This window comes from Magnolia sinica, chromosome 14, assembly GCF_029962835.1.
Source record: "Magnolia sinica isolate HGM2019 chromosome 14, MsV1, whole genome shotgun sequence".
Taxonomy (NCBI): domain Eukaryota; kingdom Viridiplantae; phylum Streptophyta; class Magnoliopsida; order Magnoliales; family Magnoliaceae; genus Magnolia; species Magnolia sinica.
In genome coordinates, this window is record NC_080586.1 from 19,695,032 (window position 1) to 19,716,833 (window position 21,802).

Genomic DNA, 21,802 nt, shown 5'->3' on the forward strand with positions numbered 1-21,802 from the left:
ATATTGGTTTTCAGCTAGGGAACGGAGTTGCAATTAGATTTTGGGACGACCATTGGTTGGGAGATACGGCCCTGAAAAACAGATTCCCTAACATCCATAGCATCGTTGTCAACAAAGATGGTCCGATTCATTGCTTTTACATACAATCCGATTCTGGTTTAGTCTGAGAAATAAACTGCAACAGAAATCTGCACCACTGGGAGGTTAGTGAATACGTCAATTTGCTCAATTGCCTTTCTAGTGTGATGCCGATCAGGGAAGAGCCAGATAAAATCTTTTGGAAGAGGGATAAAACCGGCCCTTTCTCGGTTACGTCTCTCTATTCGTTTCTCTCTCCCCCCACCTCCCTAGCAACCCTTGCTTTCCCTTCCATTTGGAAATACTCGGCTCCCCCCAAGTTTATTTGTTTTGGCTGGCTGGCGGCGAAGAATCGGATTTTAACGGTCGACAACTTAAAGAAGAGAGGCATGCAACTCGTCAACATTTGCCTTTGTTGTATGAACAGTGAGGAAACGGTTGATCACTTGTTGGTCCACTATTCGCTCATTTCCCAGATGTGGCTGGACTTCTTTACTAGATTTAATATTAGCGGATGCATTCCCGACTCCGCCTCCTCCATGTTATCATATTGGCACAGGTTTAAATTGGGGAAGAACAAAAGCCGTATCTGGAGAATGGCAATCCTCGCCATCCGGTGGGCTGTTTGGAAGGAGAGGAATGACTGATGCTTCAACAACATTCAATCGTCGGCTCAAGCAGTGGGATCTTTTGCCAAAAAACTTCTTATTGAATGGGTGGTTAACGTGTCTGGTCTTAAGGATTGTAATCTTTTGTTTCTAGGCCTGTAACCTTGGTTCTACTATCTCAGCAGACCTATTTTGTTCTCTCTTTATCTTTTAATATCAATCGTTACTTCTTAAAAAAAAAATTTAAAAAAAAAAAAAAAAAAAAACGAGTCAGCATGGGTCTGACCAGTGGCACAGGTGATAGACCAAACTGCCCATAACAATGGGTATCTATCCGGTTCGAGTTTTAAAACATTACATGGAACACGTGGATAGCTCCATTATCAATCTGGATTATCCGATGGGCCCGGCTGCCAACTGGTGGCTAAGGAGAAATCAAACAAATAGCCTAGGGTAATTCTAGTGTATCTGATAGGGTAAGAATATTTGAATCAGTGATTTTTGAGCTATACACAATAAAAGGTGGGATGGTGTTAATGGCCAATCTAGATTGATAATTGAACAGTTGATGCCCACGTATCCAATAATAGAGAAATGTTCAAATACAACGTTGTATTATTGGAACTTTTAACATACAGGCTTTCATTCCTGCCAATGTGTCACTCGTTTATATCATCCGGGCTGTGCAAATGGTGGACCAATCATAAAGATCACTGTGGCCAACAGCCAAGATATTCCATACATCAGACAGGCTACAAGTCAAAATCAATGGACATCTGATGGTCTGAATCAATATACATGTCGGTGGATTGTTCCATTTTTTCTCCAGGTGACCTTTATGGTATAGCCCCCCACTTTCACGGCTCAGACATTCCACCAAAGTGATATATTATCAGGAAATAAAAACAAGTTTCCACTCTTAGTTGCATGTGAACCTCCCCCAATGATAATAGCAGCATGGTACTACATTGCAAATGAGCTGCAACTCATCATTCCCCATAGAGATACTATTACGATGCAGACTACAACAGATGTTCTATGAAGTGTTCTACTGTACATATCATATACAGTGATTGAGACCACCAACCTGGTGAACCACTATGTGGATGGCGTAGAGCACAAAAATCATAATGGTTGGACGACTCTGGCCATATGATGTTTATGAGATTTGATATTGAAATGTGCACATTCTTCTCCGCAGTCAACCATCTGTTTTTCATGCCAATCATCACAAGGCTAACACAGTCCATTTCCGTTAGCTTTTGAGATGAGGCCCATCCAGATTGTGGCCCACCAAATCATCATCATTGACGTACTCAAGTCCGACATGTACACGAGATGTTTTGAATGTCCAACTCATGAAATTCATCTTTCCATTGCATAAACAAGATAAGGTTCCAAATTCTCATGTTTCTCATAATTCGATACCAAGGCCAGCCAAACTGAGAAGCTTTACCTGTTAGATTCTATGTGCACAACCAGGTGGTGTCGGATGAACCGCAACCAGAAGACATGAGTCTGCCTATATTAATGAATTTTCGATGTGTTTACTGCAAAAATCCCCTGCCAACAAGAACAGAGAAAGGATTAAGAGTGGAATACCAACTTGGATTAACAGCAGAGAAATTAATTCTTCATATTGTTTGAGAACACAGCAGACCTTTTTGAAAAGGACTCGAGCACTCTAAAAATTCGTACTCCTACAAAACAGAATTTACTACAATTTCCTTCTTTATATGTGTATATACATAATATGTATGAATCTATACCAATTTTCCAGCTACTACAATTCACCAATGAACAGAGAACTCAAGACTTTGATGACAGTAACAAGAAGAGCTATCTAATGAAACCTGCATACAAAATAAATAAAATTGTATACCTTAACATCACAAAGGAGAAAAGCAACCAGGTTTCGTAACAGAGTTCTACCCTCACAAGTCACAACCTCTATACCCGCTGTTGGACGTCTGGGCCATGCATCAGGTGGACCACAAACGTTAGAAAAAAAAAAAAAAAAACATTATCCTGTTCTTTTTTGTTCCCAATGGTTCACATTCAACATACACCTTTGCCCCGCATAACAGATGGACCCACCTGGGTTTTGGACCATGTTCTCTACATGATGGGGCACCTGCTGCGTAGCTTGGATCTTTGTTTAGAGGTGCATGTGGAGATGTCCATATACGCTCCGCAAACCTTTTCTACCCACCACTGAGTTTTTTGGACAATATTAGGGAGGGCAGCTCCCACAAAGAAAAAGGTGAAATGAACACTAAATACCCAGAATTGCCAAATTCAGTTGATCTTGGATTGAACCATGTTGAAAGATAATCATCAGCAATCTCATGAAACCAAGCTTGACAAAAAAATGATTCCATGAACAGGTAACTCCCTTATCTTTTTCTTCTTCTTTTCTAAATTTATGCCGTCAAAAAAAAATCTAATAAAAAAGCCAGAATGATGGCATCAACCATAACTGAATAAATGTTCAACCCGAATCCCTTCACAGAACTGGGTTTTCCTTCCTTTTTTTTTTGGAATTTTTTACACTCCCTCAACTCCTATTCTAACAGAGAAGCCATACAGCCACATTTGTAGTATGATCTCCACCTTGTAGCAGCAGGAAGTCATGACTGGTAAGAAACCCACTTTCTTCCTCTTCACCGTTCTCCGAAACTCATGGGTTGATATACCACTCTGTAATCCGTATTGCTGAACAGCCGAAAGCCCGCAAAGAATACTTTACAAAAATTGCAAGCCAATCTCATTTTGTACACATTGTACAGAAAGGAACTGAGGACATCATAACCCATTCCTCTTGGAAAAATTACGTAATCAGGGTGGAGACTGGAGAGAGATGCGGCCCACCGTTCAATTCCCCTTATGGCCTGCTTACACGAGGAAATAAACCAGAGAATCATGATCTATTTCGTATGGACAAGATTATCCATACTGCTGGGCCAGGATTTTAACAGCTGATAGCCTCCATTGCAAGCCGTACATGATGTAACAGTCCCTCGACATCATGGAAGTTGAAATCAAGAACTCTTCTCACAGACTGGATGCCTTCCGACCCATGGCGCGCCTCTTCCGAACTTGCATTAGCTGCTGCAAAAGCATTCTGCGATTTACTGGAGGCTTCCATTGCAGAAGTTACATCTTGCACCTGCAAAGAAACATATTTAAAGCCATTAACACAAAAAGGAAATGCACTTGCATGCCAGAACATGTGCACGTGATAACTTGCTTCGATGTGAGAAAGACCAAAATCATGATTTCAAATATCATCGTATATGCGAACAAATTATGGTTTCAAGTATTGTCTGTCTGATATGATAGCACCAGTTTTTCAACCATGCGAGGCAATACAATCTGTATGTATCACCTATACGGCAGCCTATTGGTGAAAATCCACACCAATGCATACGATATGCCATGTGTATCACCCATTGCATGCACAGGATGCATGGTATGCTAGATTCTTCGAAACCAACTTTTTCTTTAAACAGCAACAAACATTTATTACGAAGAATGAAAGGAGATGCAAGCACAAGGGCGGGACAGAAACACTTGCACTCTCGTCACTTCCTCAAGAATGAGGCAAAAGGCCGCCGAAAAAGAAAGGCACATCACCAAAACCAAAATTATAAACAATTCTCATACTGCATGCTTTGGACTTGCTTTTACAAAACAAATCCCATTTACACTATGTATAAAGTATTCAAAATGTTCCCAGAGAAACACACTGCTAAGTTATTTATTTATTTACTTATTGTTCTTTTCATGATCAGAATAATACTTATCACTGGGGATTTTGGTCGGTCGTCCTAGTTTTCCATCTGCTGCCCGAAAGCATTCAAATGCCAAAATCATCAGATAGACAATGAGTAAAATCCAAATATTAATAGCCAGAGGCTGACATATTTCATTAGAAAGTGGGGTTGACTATAACGTTTTTGCACATTGAGAATATACTGTCCTCCGATTGGTCAAGCTTTCATGTTTTGGAGAAAAACACACATAAATCAGTAAGTAGTTTATTCAGTTAACCAAGGGATATGACCTACATTGCCCCATCAGTACCACATGCAATTATGTAACAAAATCTCCCACATCCAATGGCAGTGAACTGAAACCTACACAAACTCAAAATAGGATTCCTATCAACTTTTGAATGAGCAAGAACCCAATTTAGAATTGCAATTCAATAGAAGAAGAAGAAGAAGGAAGAATCCCATTTAGAATGTGCACAAGGATGCTGACCCACCATCAATAGATGGTGGGTGATTTTTGCGACAGAATCTTTCTTGTCCAACTGGTACACAATATTTTCCCTTTCTAAAAGTTGCAGTCCAATTGGAATTTGTGTGATCTCTAATTTTAGATATAAAGCACAGCCACAAAAAGCAGGGATGGAAGCGGCAATTCAGGCGCGGTGGTTTAAAATGCTGGCAAATCAAAAGAGATAGAAAGCAGGAGCGAGAGTGCATGCCCGAAGCATGATTTGAAGCAGGAGCGGCACCTCAATAGAAGACTCATGCAACTAAGATATGGAGACCGAATAAAGAAGAACAGCAACAATTCATTACATCATGAAGCTTTCTTGTTGATCATAATATTTCTGATAGGAGATCATATTATTGCCAATAGAAGAAAAATGCAAACTATTTTAATGCCAAAAGAAGAAAAATGTGAAACTATTTTAATGAAGTAAACTTACCAAATTGAGCATCCGCTCATACTTGCTACGATTGCGGGCAGGTATAACATGGCTGCCAGCAACTTGAGGAGAATTAACACCCTTGCCCAAAGCAACCTTGTCTAAAGCAGCTTGATTGTTTAGGTTGTCCACATCTGAGGCAGACGATGATGGTGACTCGCCTAACGAATAACAGTTATCGGGTCAAATCCGCAACAACAATAACCACAGAGTAAATTGCAGAGGGCATGTGAATCCTACACATAGAAATAACTGAAGTTTGAATGCATGCAGCTCTCAGAAAGCAATAAAGTAGTAATGATTGCGTAGCGTGGAAAGAAAAGGTTGTGAAAAGCATGTCAATCACAGTCAAAACAACTGATTTCAACAAACATAAAAGAGGAAACAGGAAACATGCATTGTCTGATTGAGCATTTTCTAGGCCCAACAAAATGTACATGTGGGCAATGCGGGATCATCTTTGGGTGGATCCCAATAGGTTCACGTTGCAGGCCCCATGGTAAATTGAGATACGCCAGAAACCTCCTCAGGGCTCAGCCAGACAATCACAAACATTCAATTGTACCCCCACTGAATGTGGACTGCAGGGTGCAATTTCCCATTTTTATTGGATAGGGATAGATAGGCATGATCAATCCCACAATGGAACCAAACAGATCACCAGCTAAGGTTGCCAAGAGGTTAGACCGACTAACAAAGTTGCATGTATTATGGTACGCAAACGATTTGTAGACAGGGTATACCACACGTCAAAGAACATTTTTATTCACCAAACCCTGAAAGCAAACATAATCACATGTATGTCATAATGAACTATAGTGCAAGCAGTAGCCGCTCAAATGCTTGCCACGTCATCAACAGGAACCTCACTTAGCCAGCTAATACACTCACCTCACAATCGCTGGACACTAGATAAAAGAGCATCAACTGCAACAACTCATAGACACAGGAAGAAAAAAGGAAGTTGGAGAACTGACACAAGCACGTGCGTGCGCATAATTTTTGCTAACATCCCCAACTTCATGGGGACGTTAGCAACATCCCCAAAGCTTTTGAATCACATGTGGGATGCCCAATCATCAATTGGGAAAGTTCGTTCAATAGTAACATTGGGAGCAAGCTATGGTGAAAGAATCATGCCGATCAGATGAACCTAACCCTATGAAAGAGGCTATTTGTGACGACTGTTCTTTCTTTTTTTTTCTTATGAGCAACAGATCGCATGTTTGTAATAATCAAACCAAAGTGCCACCTTGGAATCATAAGCAATACAAAATGGGATCTAGGTTCAGGATGATGATTGGACCTATTTTGTCTGTCCACTCAACCTTGACTGTCCATTTTCCATGTACCGATCAGATGCTTAGGATCATCCAACTAGCGTGATTTTTGCACCATGGCTTGTCCCGAATGAATGGTTCAGATTGACATTGGGCATCCCATGTGTCATTCAAAAGGTTTTGGGACATTGTTAATGTCCCCATGAATGTGAGGGCATGCTCCAGTGCTCTTGGTTGCATTACGACACTTCTAATCCATCTTGGTCCAAACTGTTTATTAGATCCAGAGTATATTTCATGGCTAACATGCAAATATCACACCAATCTGACAAATATTGACCATTTGACTAATGGCCTTTAATATGGAGGGTCAAGACAATTTACACAAAATATGTCCAGTCAATAAATAGATCCATTAATTTGTTAGGTCATATAACGAATTGTTTATGGTTCTAAAGAATTACTTTTCTTCGGCAAACATAACCATCCAACCCATGGATTGGAAAAAGGATAGCTATAGATAGAAGGCCAAATAAAGGATGGATCAGATCACCCAATCTGTGCAATTTTTGCATGGTAGCCCATAAATGTATTTAGACCTAATGGAAAGTTCAGATCGATCAATTGGACCGTCCAAGTAAACCGATGCAACTAAGATAAAAACGTATAGTGTTCTGAGAGTAATGGAGCATCTCTCTCTAGTCAATATAGTGTAGCCAAATGATTTGACGAAGGTGACATGACCGCCAGCTTATCCATGTCCCACAAGCTCATGAATAATCTACACATATGCACATGGATCATAACAGCACTTGAGAAGGCACATGTAGTTATCCAAAAGTAAAACACTAAAATTTGCTTTCTATTGTTAACCATTCCAGAAATAAGGATTCTGCTTCTCCCAAATCGTTTGAAAATAGTAGCATGTCTCTGCACTCTACAGTTACTGGTCAGAAGTTGGTTTCAGAAAAGTTTAACCCACCCGCCTTCATCTGACAGTGACCCATCATTCAATGTAAGACTTTTAGTGAAGGACAAATGAAAATCACCAGATGTGAAAACTGTAGGACATATGCATACAGCTCCTAATATTGGACCCCGTCCTTCTGTTTAAAAGGTACTGAGCACCAGATTTTTCCCTTTTAAGCTTATTTTTGGGGTTGACATCATCAAATCGTACCATCCTCAGGTAGCTTTGCTTCTTCTTTTTTTTCTTTATCTATTTTTATTGAGAGAGAGATAGAGAGAGAGAGAGAGAGAGAGAGAGGTAAAAGGATAAACCTTAGGTAGCTTTGCGTTTGCAAAGTGAGAGAAAACGTACCCATGCAATGTATATTGTACTATTGTTATTACACTTCACATGTTCTTTCTATAACCTAACAGAAGTTTGGAAGTGTGCTGGCAGCAGTGTGCATGTTATTTGTTGATGACTACATGCCAGTTGACGAGACTAAAGAGGGGGCTGCGGGCAAGTGCTAAACTGAAAATCTAGTGTCCAAGGGTTGAAAAGTTCATAGGAACAAGGCAAAGTATTTAGAATGCAAGTACCAATAGAATAGTTAGAATGCAACTTTTGTAGGATAGATGAAGGCGTAGACTTAGACTTCGCTTAAAATCAATGGCGAGGAGATTCGTCAAAGCAGCATGTCATGTAAACTTGGATTCATCCAAATTGGAGAATGATTACCACATGCAAATAAGCGTTGCAGAAATGATGTCATTAAGATGGGATGGGTAGAAATACTGGGAAGGATAGAATCAAGAGCGAGGACATAGCCGTAATAGAGGATAAAATGATGAGAATCTATTGAGATGGTTCAGCCATATGCTATGAAAGCCGGAGACGACAGGGCCATGTGCTATGAAAGCCGGAGATGACAGGGTGGGGCTGAAGGGCCTTAGAAGAGGATGAAGAAGACATAAGAAGACTAGCCTCAGGGTGGTTAGAATCAAGGTTATCTGAACTGTGGATCATTTGGTACGTAGTACAAGAAAGGGTATATGGTACACTTTCCTCCAATATGTGGTGAACTAGGGGTAGGATCATGTGCTCCAGTAAATACACAAGCATATGTAATATTTTTTTATATATGAACAAAGGTATTACTTTACTGCATCGGCCACCATATCAGCCAACTTGCAGCCATTTTATTTTTTTCTGAAAAAATCTCAAAAATTGGTTACAAAGAGTGGTGGTAGAGGACTAGAAATTGAAGGATGAGGTACAGGAGGAGTAAAAAAACAGAGGTACAGAAGGCAAAAACAGGTCTAGTTACAAGGAGTGGTAGAGATGTAGAAATGGGAAAAACATTGAGGGCCTGTTTGTTTTTACAAAGCCAGTGTAAATACACTGTAAATAGGTAATTATTACGTTTCACCGTGTTTGAAAATTCATGGGAATTTGTGCCTTTGAAACTGGTTTAAAAGAGATAATTTTAATTTTTGAACCGTATGGTAATGTATATGATATATCCGTTCCGTCCATCTGTTTTACTACAATATTTTGAAGCATGAGACAAAAAATGAAGCAAATCCAACACTCAATTGGCCCACGCCAAAAGAAACAGTGGCCCCACAAAGTTTTTAACGGTAAGTATTCGATTCCCTTTTTCCTATGGCGTGGTCCACTTGAGTTTTGGATATGCCTCATTTTTTTGCTCATGCTATAAATTCAACTGGCATAATGGATGAATGGTGTGGATAAGCGAAATGCATCACAGTGGGACCCAGAGATATTTTGTAATATTCTCGGTTTTCGTGTCAAAAAAGTAGGCAGTCAAATCAGGTACGGATGAAACGTTGTAAATGCATAAGGAAATAATTATTACTTTTTTACATGGTATTTACCAGTGCACTGGAAAATCAAACAAGCCCTGAAACATATTAAATGACAAAAACCAAAGAAACCAATCAGTGAAGCCAAGTATGAAGCATGTAATGAACTATACAATTGGTTAAGAGAAGCATGGAAAGATACTGACAAACTATGGAGAAGAAAAGGTCGATAAATAAACCACATTAGATGAATCAAAAGCAAGGATCAAAAGTCTAAAAGAAAGACAGTGAGGTTGTCTTTTGGAGTGGCAATGGGTTGGGTCAGCCCTTAGATCACCTGACCTGACCCAAGATTTAGAAAAGCGGGCCATCAACCCCCCCACGCCCAAAAAAAAAAAAAAAAACCACAAGTATAGAGACATGATTATGTATGTATGAATGCATGTATATCCAAACTGGGTCAGGCTGAGCATCAGCACTGTATTCCAGTTTTAGACCTAAGTTGGGTCGCGTTGGGTTGGTCAGCCCAACCCAGTTGCAAATTAATGGGCTGGGTCAGGGTCGAGCCACAAGGCAGTGGATTGTGGGTTGGGACTCAAGCCAAAATTCTTGGCCCCTTTAGTAAATGGGTTGAGCTTGGGCTCACCCTAACCAAATGTGAACCCAACCCATTGCCACAACTAGTTGCTTTCAAAGGTTGTTGAATGAAGATGTGAGGATGATAGCATTGGGAGAGCCTCAGACCCTGGGGGGGTTGGGAGCATATACTGACATGAACTCGAGTAGGGAACGTAAAGACAACCTTAATAAGGATGAGGAAAGGTTGTAGGGACAAATGATGTACCTATAGAGATAAGAGAGAAATCTACACATGGTTGTTATAGATCTAGAGAAAGCACGGAGTACTGGTGAGGTTATGGGGTGGCCTTGGTAGGTGATGAGGAAAGGAGCCCTAATGATTAATGAAGGCTTGTTCACTCAAGGATAGGGCCTTAGATAAAATTGACTGGCAAAAGAGGATCCATAAAACTGACAGCAAATAGTAGGGAAAAGGCTACGACAATAATGACAGCGAATGATAGGGGAAAGGCTACAGCAATAATGACACATATACATATGTAACATATATAAAGGGTTTTGCAAATGTCCCAACCTTCATGTGGATGTTGCTTTTTAAATTGAACACGGGGTGACTTATTGTTGATCCGAACCATTCATTGAATCATAAAACTAGGAGCAAGTCACGGTGCAAAAATCATGCCAATCAGGTGATCCTAAGCTTCCAATCAATAGCATGAAAATGTACGGTTAAGACCAACTGGAGAAACAAAATAGGTCCATTCATCATCTTAAAACATCTAGTAGATAAATCCCACTTCTTCTTTTTTTTGAAAGATGATAATTTTATTAAGCCTAATTGGCAAAAACAACAACAAAGACGAAAGCAACAAGAAAAAAAAAAAAGAACAAGAAATGGGAAACAAAGAGAGCAGACCCAAAGAAAATAAGCCTAAAATGAGCAGAAACAAAGCCCCAACAGCTTTGTATTTCTTATGATTCTAAAGTTAACACTTTGATTCTCACCAAAAAAAAAAAAAGTTTACACTTTGATTGGATGATTTTGACCGTGTGATTTATGGCTTGTAAACAACCAACAATTGTAACAAGTTGACCAATTCAAAGGGATAAGATCATCCAATTGGCATGATTTTTGCACCATGATGGTTCAGATAGACAATAGGCCACCCGTGTACCATTTAAAGGGTTTAGGGACGTTGCTAACATCCCCATGAAGGTGTGGACATTAGCAAAACCCACACACACACACACACTCTACCTGTCTTGTCAATATGTGTGTTTGTGTGTGTTTTTGTTGATATAGGCAACAAACTGCCTATCAAGAGCCTTGAATAAAAGTGATTTCATTCTATCAGAATTCTTCCCACATGGTATGAGTAGATTTGTTGTGTAAATAGTTGTAGTTTACTCCCAAAAAAGCAGCATGCTTTTTTGTCTTCTTGGTTGCACCTTTGGGAACTTTAACTCCAATATCACATAGACACTAAGCCAGCACATATTCTTCAAATTCCACTCCCTTAATGCACACCAGTTAAAGATAACCAATACTTCCAAACAAATTTAATAATTAAAAAAAAAAAAAAAAATTATCAATCTAAAAAAAAAAGGAAAAAGAAAAAAGAAAACAACAAAGAAAAAAGAAAACAACAGCACTAAAATAAGAGGGAAAAAATGCTATAAAAAAATACCAAAAGAGAGAATAATATTACAAAGCCCATCAGATACTCAAAATTCTAAGGAAAATCACCTGATTCATTTAAACCACAGAACCAAAAACTCCAAAAGCTGCTATAAAATAATATCTTGCTCAATATGACACTTATTCTAACTACCTGGTGGAATTGCTTGTAGGGCTGCATGCAGCTCATGTCGGTCTTTACTGGCAATGAATTGTCTAAAATAAATCACCCTCATATACGCCACTTCCATGCACTTGTACGCTAGAGCTGCAGCAGCCATCTCCTTGCATCTCTCATATTCTTGGGCACAAAATCTGCATGTATAAAATCACATGAGCAAGACTTTTGCGACATGGGCTCATAATTCATGTTACAGAAATCGGATCTCACCGGCAGAGCGTTGCAGTATCTGAATACACTTGCATTGACGGAGTCATTTCCCCATGTTTGGCACTCTCAGCATTGCAATGCTCTAAAAGTAAAGCCCCGTGAAGAAACTTCAAGGCTGCTTGAAAATATAAGCCAGTACTTTCAAGGCCTGCGCCTCCATTCTACAAAACACAATCAAATCATACATATCTTAGCACCATGAGATTGAGCAGACGTTCCATGTCAGATTCTGAAGAAAAACAAATTAGAACAGAAATCAGAACAAAATATTTGAACCTTTAGGCGATCGGCAGAGTGTTTTAGATCCTTAGCTTCTCTTAGGGCAGCATCTCCAGTGGACTGACGGCAATCCTTTCTAGCAGGACTTGGGGCATCAAGATCCCTGCCTGCAATCCCATTAGGCATCTGGTGCCTACCACTATTGAGTCCTCCATTCTGGTTCTCGGGCTTTCTTGGCTGTTTTGGCACCTTCAATGCATCACCACTAGAGGCATCGACAGGCAATACATCTGACCTGCTTCCCTTAATGAGTGGGGGCATAGCTGGGGGACATTGACTTTGCCTTTCTTGTTTATCTCGGGATGGTGGGTATAATTGCGACCTTCCTCTCCCGGACGCCATTTCCGCTCGATTATTTTTATTTGAGAACCTTTCATCTTCACGAACCGTTGCCTCTGGTAGGTTTTGTTGTTGATTAGACTTCCCATCCTTGCTGCAAATAGCAACCGGCTTTCCACTTCTGGAGTTGAAATCTGTGTGCTGTTTAGACAGCATTGGAGAACCCACATCTGAATTTTCATGTATCCCAAATTTTGGCTGACTATCTCTTCTCGCGTTGCTTGGCCATTTTGCCATGGAGTCTTTCTTACCTGAGCAACTCTTCTCATCCTTACTGGAGTTCACGCTCCGTTTTTCCTGAAGATTGTATTTTCTGTCCCACAGATCCTCATGATGCGGTGAATGATCAATGTCAGGGTCATAGCGGCAGCTGCCAGAACTCTTTGTAGGATATAGTTCACCCTGCTCGCTAAAAGAATCAGAAACCTTGACCTTACCTTTCTCGAAATCAGATCTCGAATTTCGGTGTCTGTCCTTCGATCGCGAAGAAGACCCTTTACCTGATTTCCGCTGACAAGACCCATTACTGTGGTAATGATTGTTCGGTTTTTCAGGGTCAGGGTCAGGGTCAGGGTCATGATCCTTACAGTGCATTGCACGGAGATATGGGTTATGTTGGTCGGAATTGTCAGCACTGCCATTCACCACATTGATGTTTTCAATTTCAGAAGGAGACAGATTGCTATGTGCACCATCAAACACCTTTGTAAGCATACAGTCTTCGAGTTTGTCACTAGATAAATGATTAGCATCCCTACCTTGATAAGCATGAATCATCGAAGACTCCACAGCCCTTTGACTCTCCTGGGAACTGAGCTGGACAACAGAGGCAGCTTTCTCCTTCCTGATTGTGCCTGATCGGTCGCTTCCACCATCACATTCACCATCGGAACATCTTCTTGGGCTGCCTATAACAGAGAAACCCACATTCGTTGTATCGTCGTTTCCTAAGGGGTTCCTTCTTGTGTTTGTAAGCCTGTCTGTATTAGAAATCCTCAAAGGAGATGAAGAAACAGACTCTACAGGAGAACCTTTCACTTCGTGGAAGTTGGCTTTGCTTTTGCCTGACACCTTCGAAGAGCTCGAAGTAGCTGCCGTAGAAGGCTGTGCATAGCCCAAATCCCTTTTCAATGAATCCATACCATCAAAGGCCCGTTGAGGTGCAGCATTCGCTCGTTGGTGCACATTACCACCTTTTCTTTCCTCTTCCATACCATCAGCTAGGGACTCTCTGCTGCCAGTTAGCACGATTTTGGTCACTCTACTTTTTTTGTCCAGTCTACCATCTGTCTTACTCGTACTGGACTCCTTCCCCTCAGATTTTGATGCTCTGGCCTTCTTTTCCTTCCGAAGCTCGCTTTCGCGGGTTTCCTCTTTCACTGAAACCATGTTGTCGGACACACTACCCAGGAGGGTCCCTGGATGAGCTTGACTCTGTTGCCATTCCTTTAACTTCCTCTTTTTTGCAGCAAAATCTGCTTTATCGGATTTTCCCATATCCGCAACTCCAGACTGGGTTTTGTATTCACCATCCAGGGAACCCTGGACTTGGGCTTTTGGCTTCTTCCCAGCAGCTAGCGAGGTCTCCTTCATATCATCCTTTGAGTCCTTAGAAGAAGAGTAATCGCCATGTCGCTGAGGATTCTTGCAAGTTACCTTCGGCAAACCATTACTCAAGTTCGAAATCGCCTTTCCTGCTATGTCGTGGTCAGAGTGCCAATCTTCATTGGTTTCTGTCTTACTTTTCTTAGAAATCCTAAAACCATCTTGATCAACCTCTCCCTTGCTTTTATTTTTTGAGTGTTTGCCGCTTGGTTCAATACAATCACCTGCAGTAATTTTATAATTGATTGAAACAAGTCACTTTCGATTGAGAAAGCATTAGAACCATGAGGAACTTGCATTTTCTGAATCAAAATCTGGTGTCAATCTCAGGAAATTAACGCTGCTATGGCTACAAAGGGGAGCAGCATTTCAAGTAATACTCTCCAAACATGTGCCAATGTGGCACATATGCTCGAGACCCAGGTTATTCATCAAGTGCGCCCACCATTTATGTCCCACGGCACAAAAAAGAAGGCCAGTCTGGTCACCATTGGGCCACACATGCACATTGAATGTGGACTAGTTTGGGATTCTGTAAAGGAGATTTGACTGGGGTGGTTTGATTGGGGGCCATGTTTGTTGATCCAAACCATTTTCATGATGGGCTTCCCAGTGCATGGTGGATACCCAATAACAAAAATCTTGATTGGGGCATGCTGACGCTTTGATCATTTAATTCTTTTCCTTCAAATAAAGACTGTAACTTCTTTTTTTTCATTAGTCATTTTTTAACCATGCAACTGGTGACCAGACTGGGCTGATTCTTAACCACAGATCTTATATGGTGGGGCCCACCAGATTACCAACCAAGATCCTGCAGACATGCACACAAGAGCCAGGTTGGCACAAGTAAGGTAGTGGGATTAGAAATCCTGCTCTTTCAAGTAGCTATCACGCTTCTCATTGCAAGAAAAAAACGAGTGATAAAACAATACCTCCATCTGAATAGCGCTCCGACAATTTGTGCTTTTCTTTATGTTTATGTTGGTGTTTTTCAATAGCAAAGGTGTTTGACTTATTCACATGCTGAAAGGCAGCTTTGTTTCCCGAGTTGGATTCCAAAGGATAGTGATTTACATCATCTAGACTTCTACTCCTGACAGAGGCCTGTTCAGTCTTTTTTATAGCGTTTGGAACGTGTGTCAGAGTTGAGTGGCTAAGTGCACTTGATGCATCCTTTGATCCATGTTTTTTCTTTCCACCACCAGGCATGGCCTGTGAACCGAATTCATGACTTTGATCAGGATGCCGAACATCAGCAACTGTCATGCCTGATGCTCCATCATACCGACTATGAGGATTATTTTGATTCTCGGTGATGGGGACTTGATACAATGCATTCAAAGCTTTTGTAGTCTCTTCTTCGCTGATGGTACACTTGTTCATTCCAGGCCTAGACACAAGTTGCAGATAGCAAAATGGTGAGAAATATGACATATTCCAAAGGCATTCAGGCTAAACTGTTACTTGTTGAGCTCAATCTACTATGATTGATCTTAATTACAACATCAAAGCAGGGATTTAAATAACTTACGCTATGTAGCATGTGGCTTGTGCTGCATAGCGTAGCTTAGCCTTAACGCTACGTAGCTTATGGAAATAGCTTAAGTTGCATGCAGCCTATTCTACATACTAATCTAAATATGCTAGGGACTACATAGCCTACGCTATACACAACCTAGCTTACACTACAAGTTATTTTCACTAAAACAAAAAACAATTTATGTTTTCAAAGATTTGTTACATTTTTCTGTTTTTCATTAAAAAATAGTTAGCTTTTTCAGCGATTTTAGTAAAATAATAAAAGTAACAGTATTAAACCAGTTTTGTTGCTCTTTCTTTATCTTTATAGTTAATCTTTGCCCTATTTTTTCCCATTACTTTAGTTTGTATTTGGTTGCACCAGATATCATGAAATTTGAAATTTCATTATTATTTAATCTAATTTAGTGCAAAATATTCATGATATTTTGATGCAACCAATCACAACCTTAATTAAAAATCTAGAAGTAGCACGTAGCTTAAGCTACATTTTATGTACACCTCGTGCTTCTGAGGAGTGAACGCTCTACCACATGCTATTCGATATTTAAAACCCTGCCTCAAATGTACTTGATTAGGTATTATGATTCTGTAGATTAGCTATGCTATTCAGGGCAGAGCATTTGGCAAAATGTGTAGAGGATGAGCAGTTGCAGAGATGAGGATCTTGAGAAGGATATGTGAGAAGACTGGGAAGGGTAGAGTAAAGAATCAAGAATGAGATCATTCGAAACCGCCTAGGAGTGGTCCGCATAGGAGAAAATGATGGGAGTAGAGTGAGATGGTTCAATCATGTTCAACGAATACGAATACCAGAGACAGCACCTATAAGGGAAAGAACTCTAACTAGTTTGAAGGGCCTGAAAGAGGACACGAGGAATACCTAAAAGGACTTGGACCTCTGTGGTGAGAGGGGTATGAAGGCTTGGTCACTTACCGAGGAATGATGAGGCCTTAGCAAGGAATGTTTGGCAAAATAGAATCCATAAAGCTGACCCCAAATCGCCGGGACAAGGCAGCAATGACGATGATGATGACAATGATGATAGTATTGTTATTTTTTGTTAGATAGCATTATTTACTGATTTGGTTGGCTGCACTTAAACAGTTCAACTTTACTGATTTGGTTTGCTGCACTTAAACAGTTAAACTGGACACATGGCACAACTGTCCATGGCCCAGACCCACTCATCATGTGGGTCCCATTGGGGAATGACCAGTGAAGAAAACTTTCATTGATCAGGAGATCATAACCATCTGATCCATGACAAACAGATGGAAAGTAAAAAAAGAATACTGCTAAAGACCATCACAGGAAAATAACCACCAATAGGAGGATCAATGAGATTTCACAGACAACAGTCCTTGTGATCTGGATTATGGACCGTCAAGCCACATGTCCTATTTGAGTGCAGCACAGCAGATAAGGAAATTGGCAAACTGTACTCAAGTTAGACTTTCCCTATTTGTATAGTCCTAGAAGCAATTCTTTAGTCCTCTCAAAATCCTCCAAAAACAAACAATATAGAGTATTGACTCAAGATGGAACTTACAGCCAGTTAAGCATGCTACATAGCCACTTCTTGGGAAGGCTGACAGGATCTGTTCCAAATGGTAAGAGTCGCCACTTCTGACACCGGTCGCAACAAACCCAATTCTCGTTTATAACAAAAGGAGCTACCGGCAGAGGAACTGCATTAGAAGTTGGCCCATTTGCTGTTAAAGGAGTAGCAGAGGGAGCCTTTGGATATGCCTCCAATGTTGATGGCTTTTCGACATTTTTACCACCTGATTTCTCCTTAGACTTTTCAGCAAATGAACCAGTTTCCTTCTCAAACTCGACTTTTGGGTCCTTCAGCTTATATTTAAAATGCATTTCTGGAGGATCTATTCTGTTCTCTGCTGGCTCAATTGTTATATTCCCCAAGGAATCTCTGGCACATTCTCTTCCAATGGTCTTATTCAACTCCTTATGTGATTTTACAGCATCACTCTTACTTTTGGTCGAGGAATCTCTTGTGTGCGAGCTCTTCTTCTTATGTTTTGGCTTCACAGAAGAAATGTCCCTCAGGCATTCTTTTGGAAGCTCCACATCAGGTCTGCCCTTGCTTTGGTGTCCCTTCGATTTCTTCTTGCCCCCCTTCTCTTGTGACATCTTTACTCCATCTTGCTCACACGATGCAGCTTTTTTAGCAACCTTTTGTTTGATGGGCTCTGCAAATCCACTGCTGTGATCTTTTTGCTCCTTAAATCCATCATAGTCAGAATTACCTGCATCCATGGTTTTGTCACCTCTGCCATTGCCGTCCTTTTGACTACTTGCTTTTTTCTCTTCACATGCCTTGTCTGAGGAAGTCATCTTTGAACTGAGCTTCCCTTTTAGAGACGCGAACTCATTTCCTTCATTGCTAACCCGACCAGTGTCCTGGCCAACCACTGGCGCCAAGATCACCTCCTTCACTGCATCAGATGAGAAGGGTCTGTCCTTTGCTACTCCCTTATAGGCATCCTTAGAAAGATCGGGCGCCCTACTAGGACCCCTTGCCATGTCACCCTTAATGGGTTTTTCTGGTTTTTCATTAGTGTCTTTTGAACATGACAGTAACGGAAGCTTCAAGACATGCGTAACAAGATCTCTGCCTGCTAGGGTCTCAATGTCTATCTGATTCTTCAAGAAATCAGTCATGTCATTTTCTGCATCCTTGCCATTTGCATTCTTCACTTCCATGGGCCTCCCATTTTTCCCAACAGACTTTATTTTCTTTTCGCAAAACCCTTTCAATTCCTTTACAGATGGAATCTCATCAGGCAACATGGAAGTAGTTTCTTGGCTACTCTTGCGGGTAGTCCCAGATTTACTGTCTTTTATAAGAGGCTTTTCCTTTTCAGTCAAGTATAGCAGACTTTCAAGAAGAGGTGAAAGCAAAGACTCCCCAAGAACCGGAAAAGATGTCATAGTCTGCTTCATCACATTACACGAACAAGAAATCCACCAGATGACTTAGGATCCATGTTTTACAGACAAGAGATAAGAAAGTACAGTTGGGTAAGGATTACCTTAAGTATGGTCATGGGAGATTCATCAGTCAAGTCTCGAAATTCAGGAGACAACTCACCACTCCCATCAGGGCTGTCCTCGAGCGATGAAGATGGAGAAATATCAAGGCCCAGACCGCTGTAAATTGCAGCATTTTTTCTAGCTGAAACGTTATCAGAACCCATCTTAAAAAGAACCTTGAGCTTCTTTTGATCAGTTCCACTGACGGGTTTATTCGCAGAATCATGCTTGGGAGTAAATTCCTCAGCACCTTCAGCAACAGAATTACGTGTATCTCTTTTGGCGGTGAATGGCCCCATCATACCAGGCTGCGTATTAGCAGAAGTAGGAAGATGCCTGATGGAGTGGGATGCACTCGATGGAATTGCAGGGTTCTGCCGTGCACCCTGTAAAGATACATCACCCATGGCAGTGCTCAACTAAACTAGAATTCCCATAGCCACAATTCCAGTATATATTTCTTCCAACAGAATAAAAGAGAACATAATCAGCCAATTAAAAATGGATACCTCCAATGGCAGGTTGTTAGGAGATTTCGGAGCGGTATGGGTCTGCACCTTCTGTTCAGTCCTAGGATGAGACCAAATGGAAGGGGAACGCTGACATGTAGGTAAAAACGATCCATACCCGCCAAACTTCGCCCCTGTTAAATGGACAAATTCATACACCATCATGTTCGGATGCAAAAGAGTACACATGAGTTTAAGAACCCCCCCAGCAGTTTAAGCATTTATGCTTCTCTTTGGGAGGTTTACAAGATTGATACTTCTGTTCGCGCATACTGCATAGTGCTCAAACTTACCCAAATTCTCTGCGGAAACCCCACCCTCAAAATCTTTTTGAAAGTGACCCAATACATCTTGAATTTTTTCATCCTGAAAACAAAGATAAGCAAACTCTTACTGATATCATGGGGAAAAGAGAGAGAGAGAGAGAGAGAGAGAGAGAGAGAGAGAAATAACAAAGTTATGCTAGGAAGCAGCAAAGTAGAACCAAGTGGGGGCATCATCTGAGCAAATTCAGTTCACGCACACATGTATATAAGAGCTAAAAGTGTTTGTTGCATTTTTTCGCACATCTTCGAAATTTGTAATTGTAAAGAGTTTTTTTTTTTTCAAGGTGTAGTTCTAAATGGACAACAAACATTTAATAATCTTGTCACAAGCAAAGACAGGTTATTCTATTGCCCAATGTTCAATGTTCATGAACAAAGCAATACTGTCAAAGTTCCAAATATATGGTTTCCATTCAAAACAGTGCACTCGCAAAATCATTTCCCACGCAGGACGCCACTAAAAGATCGCTGCTCTGATCTAGCAACAACTCTTACTAGAAATTCTTGACTCAAACATGCCAGTAGGCACTTACAAATGTAAACTTGAATTCAATGGTTTCAAAATTTAGACTTGCCCATAAGTAATTCAGATAAACACCAGCAACACAAAGCTCAGCAAAACATCTATAAAGATTAAAATTGTGAACGCAAGTCATCCAAATACAAGCATTCTATTCTCGAGAAAGGAGAATTCACATAAAAAAACCATAACCAATTTAAATCACCGTCCCTAATTCAAGGCGATAGAGGGCAATTCCATCTCCTGATTCATGTTTATTTGAATTGGATATTTATAGTTCTGACCTAAGAAATGCAAGTGACCAAAATACAGTTTCTAACCCGAAAACCAAATCCCTGATACTCTAACACAAATACATATTGATTATCAGTTAGCAATCAATATCCCCACCCCCGAAATTAACATAAATTACCACTTACCGACTGAACCATGCCTAAAAAACATATCTTTTTCCTGCTGCGCTGAAATCCAAAACATATGAAAGATGGAATTCATAAACATGATAAAGAAGATTCTTACAATGTAAGAGAGCGAAGAGAGCTCCACGTCAGGGTCAGTGTTTGTGCCGTCATCGTCTTGATAATAACAGGCTTCCCCTTCTTCTAGCTCAGTCTCTTCCATCTCTTCTACAACGCCAAATCCTAACCCCTTCCTCCCATCTCTACTTCCCAAAGACAGCATCAAAACCCCACTCCTCAAAGGAATCCAAAAAAAAAAAAAATGGAAAAGAGAAAAAACCTTCAAATTCGCCTCCCAATATAACCCCTCACCCAAATCAAAAGATCTTTAAAACCCACGTCAGAAATCAAAAGCCCATCAAAACCCATAAAGGAAGGAAATCGCCCGAAACCGCTCCGATCGGCAGGACCCACAAACCTTCCCAGAAACGGAAACCCAATTCTTCAAACCTCCAGAAACGGCGATCAGAGCCGATCAATCAACGATACCGATATCCCCAACCTCGGATCGTTTCAAAACTAAAATCGACTACGATATCTCGAGCTGCAATTTTTTATTGGTTTTCTTTTTAGTTTTTGGACCCTTTTCTTTCGTTTTTCTTTTTTCTTTTTTCTTTTTTTTCTTTTGGATTTGGGAGAAATGATAGAAGTCTGCGCAATACAGACTTGATCTAACCAGAAGACAAAAGAGCAGAAAAGGGGTTTTTACCAGGATTGAAAATAATATTCTATATTTTTCTCCTTTTTTCTCTTTTTTTTTTCACCTTTCCGGAATGGGTTTTGACGCCATGTCTGGATTGCAAACGAAAGGGTGTGTTTGTGTATATTGCATGTGTGAGAAGAAATATGCCAGAGCGATTCGCGTGAGGAGATGTCTAATTGGTGAATCTCAGCACACGTGCCAATTAAAACACGTGTCAGGGTCCCTGTCCGTTGCATGGTGGGACTTGGGAGCATATGCGATAATGAGTTTTTTCGGAATCATGTGCGATTAGTTGTCGTGTGGTCCGCACGTGTACTTTGAATGGTGATTTGTCTTTGGGAAATGCTTTCG

The 21,802-nt window shown here is 40.6% G+C and overlaps 1 protein-coding gene across 2 annotated transcripts; it reads right to left on the reverse strand.

The window, feature by feature from the left end:
• Nucleotides 1-2,966: 2,966 nt before the first annotated feature.
• Nucleotides 2,967-21,563, reverse strand: LOC131225144 (cysteine-tryptophan domain-containing zinc finger protein 7). Of its 2 annotated transcripts, XM_058220599.1 has the most exons (11): nt 20,810-21,562; nt 19,738-19,810; nt 19,445-19,578; nt 18,935-19,321; nt 17,431-18,836; nt 15,271-15,728; nt 12,389-14,559; nt 12,113-12,273; nt 11,876-12,036; nt 5,410-5,570; nt 2,967-3,855 (listed from the first exon to the last, which is right to left on the reverse strand). In XM_058220599.1, the coding sequence occupies exons 1-11, from the start codon at nt 20,969-20,971 to the stop codon at nt 3,658-3,660; spliced, it is 5,472 nt and encodes a 1,823-aa protein (XP_058076582.1). In that variant the 5' UTR covers nt 20,972-21,562; the 3' UTR covers nt 2,967-3,657. The 2 variants fall into 2 exon arrangements, with proteins under 2 accessions (XP_058076582.1, XP_058076583.1); XM_058220600.1 differs by lacking the exon at nt 2,967-3,855 and having other exon boundaries at nt 5,508-5,645; nt 20,810-21,563.
• Nucleotides 21,564-21,802: the final 239 nt, after the last annotated feature.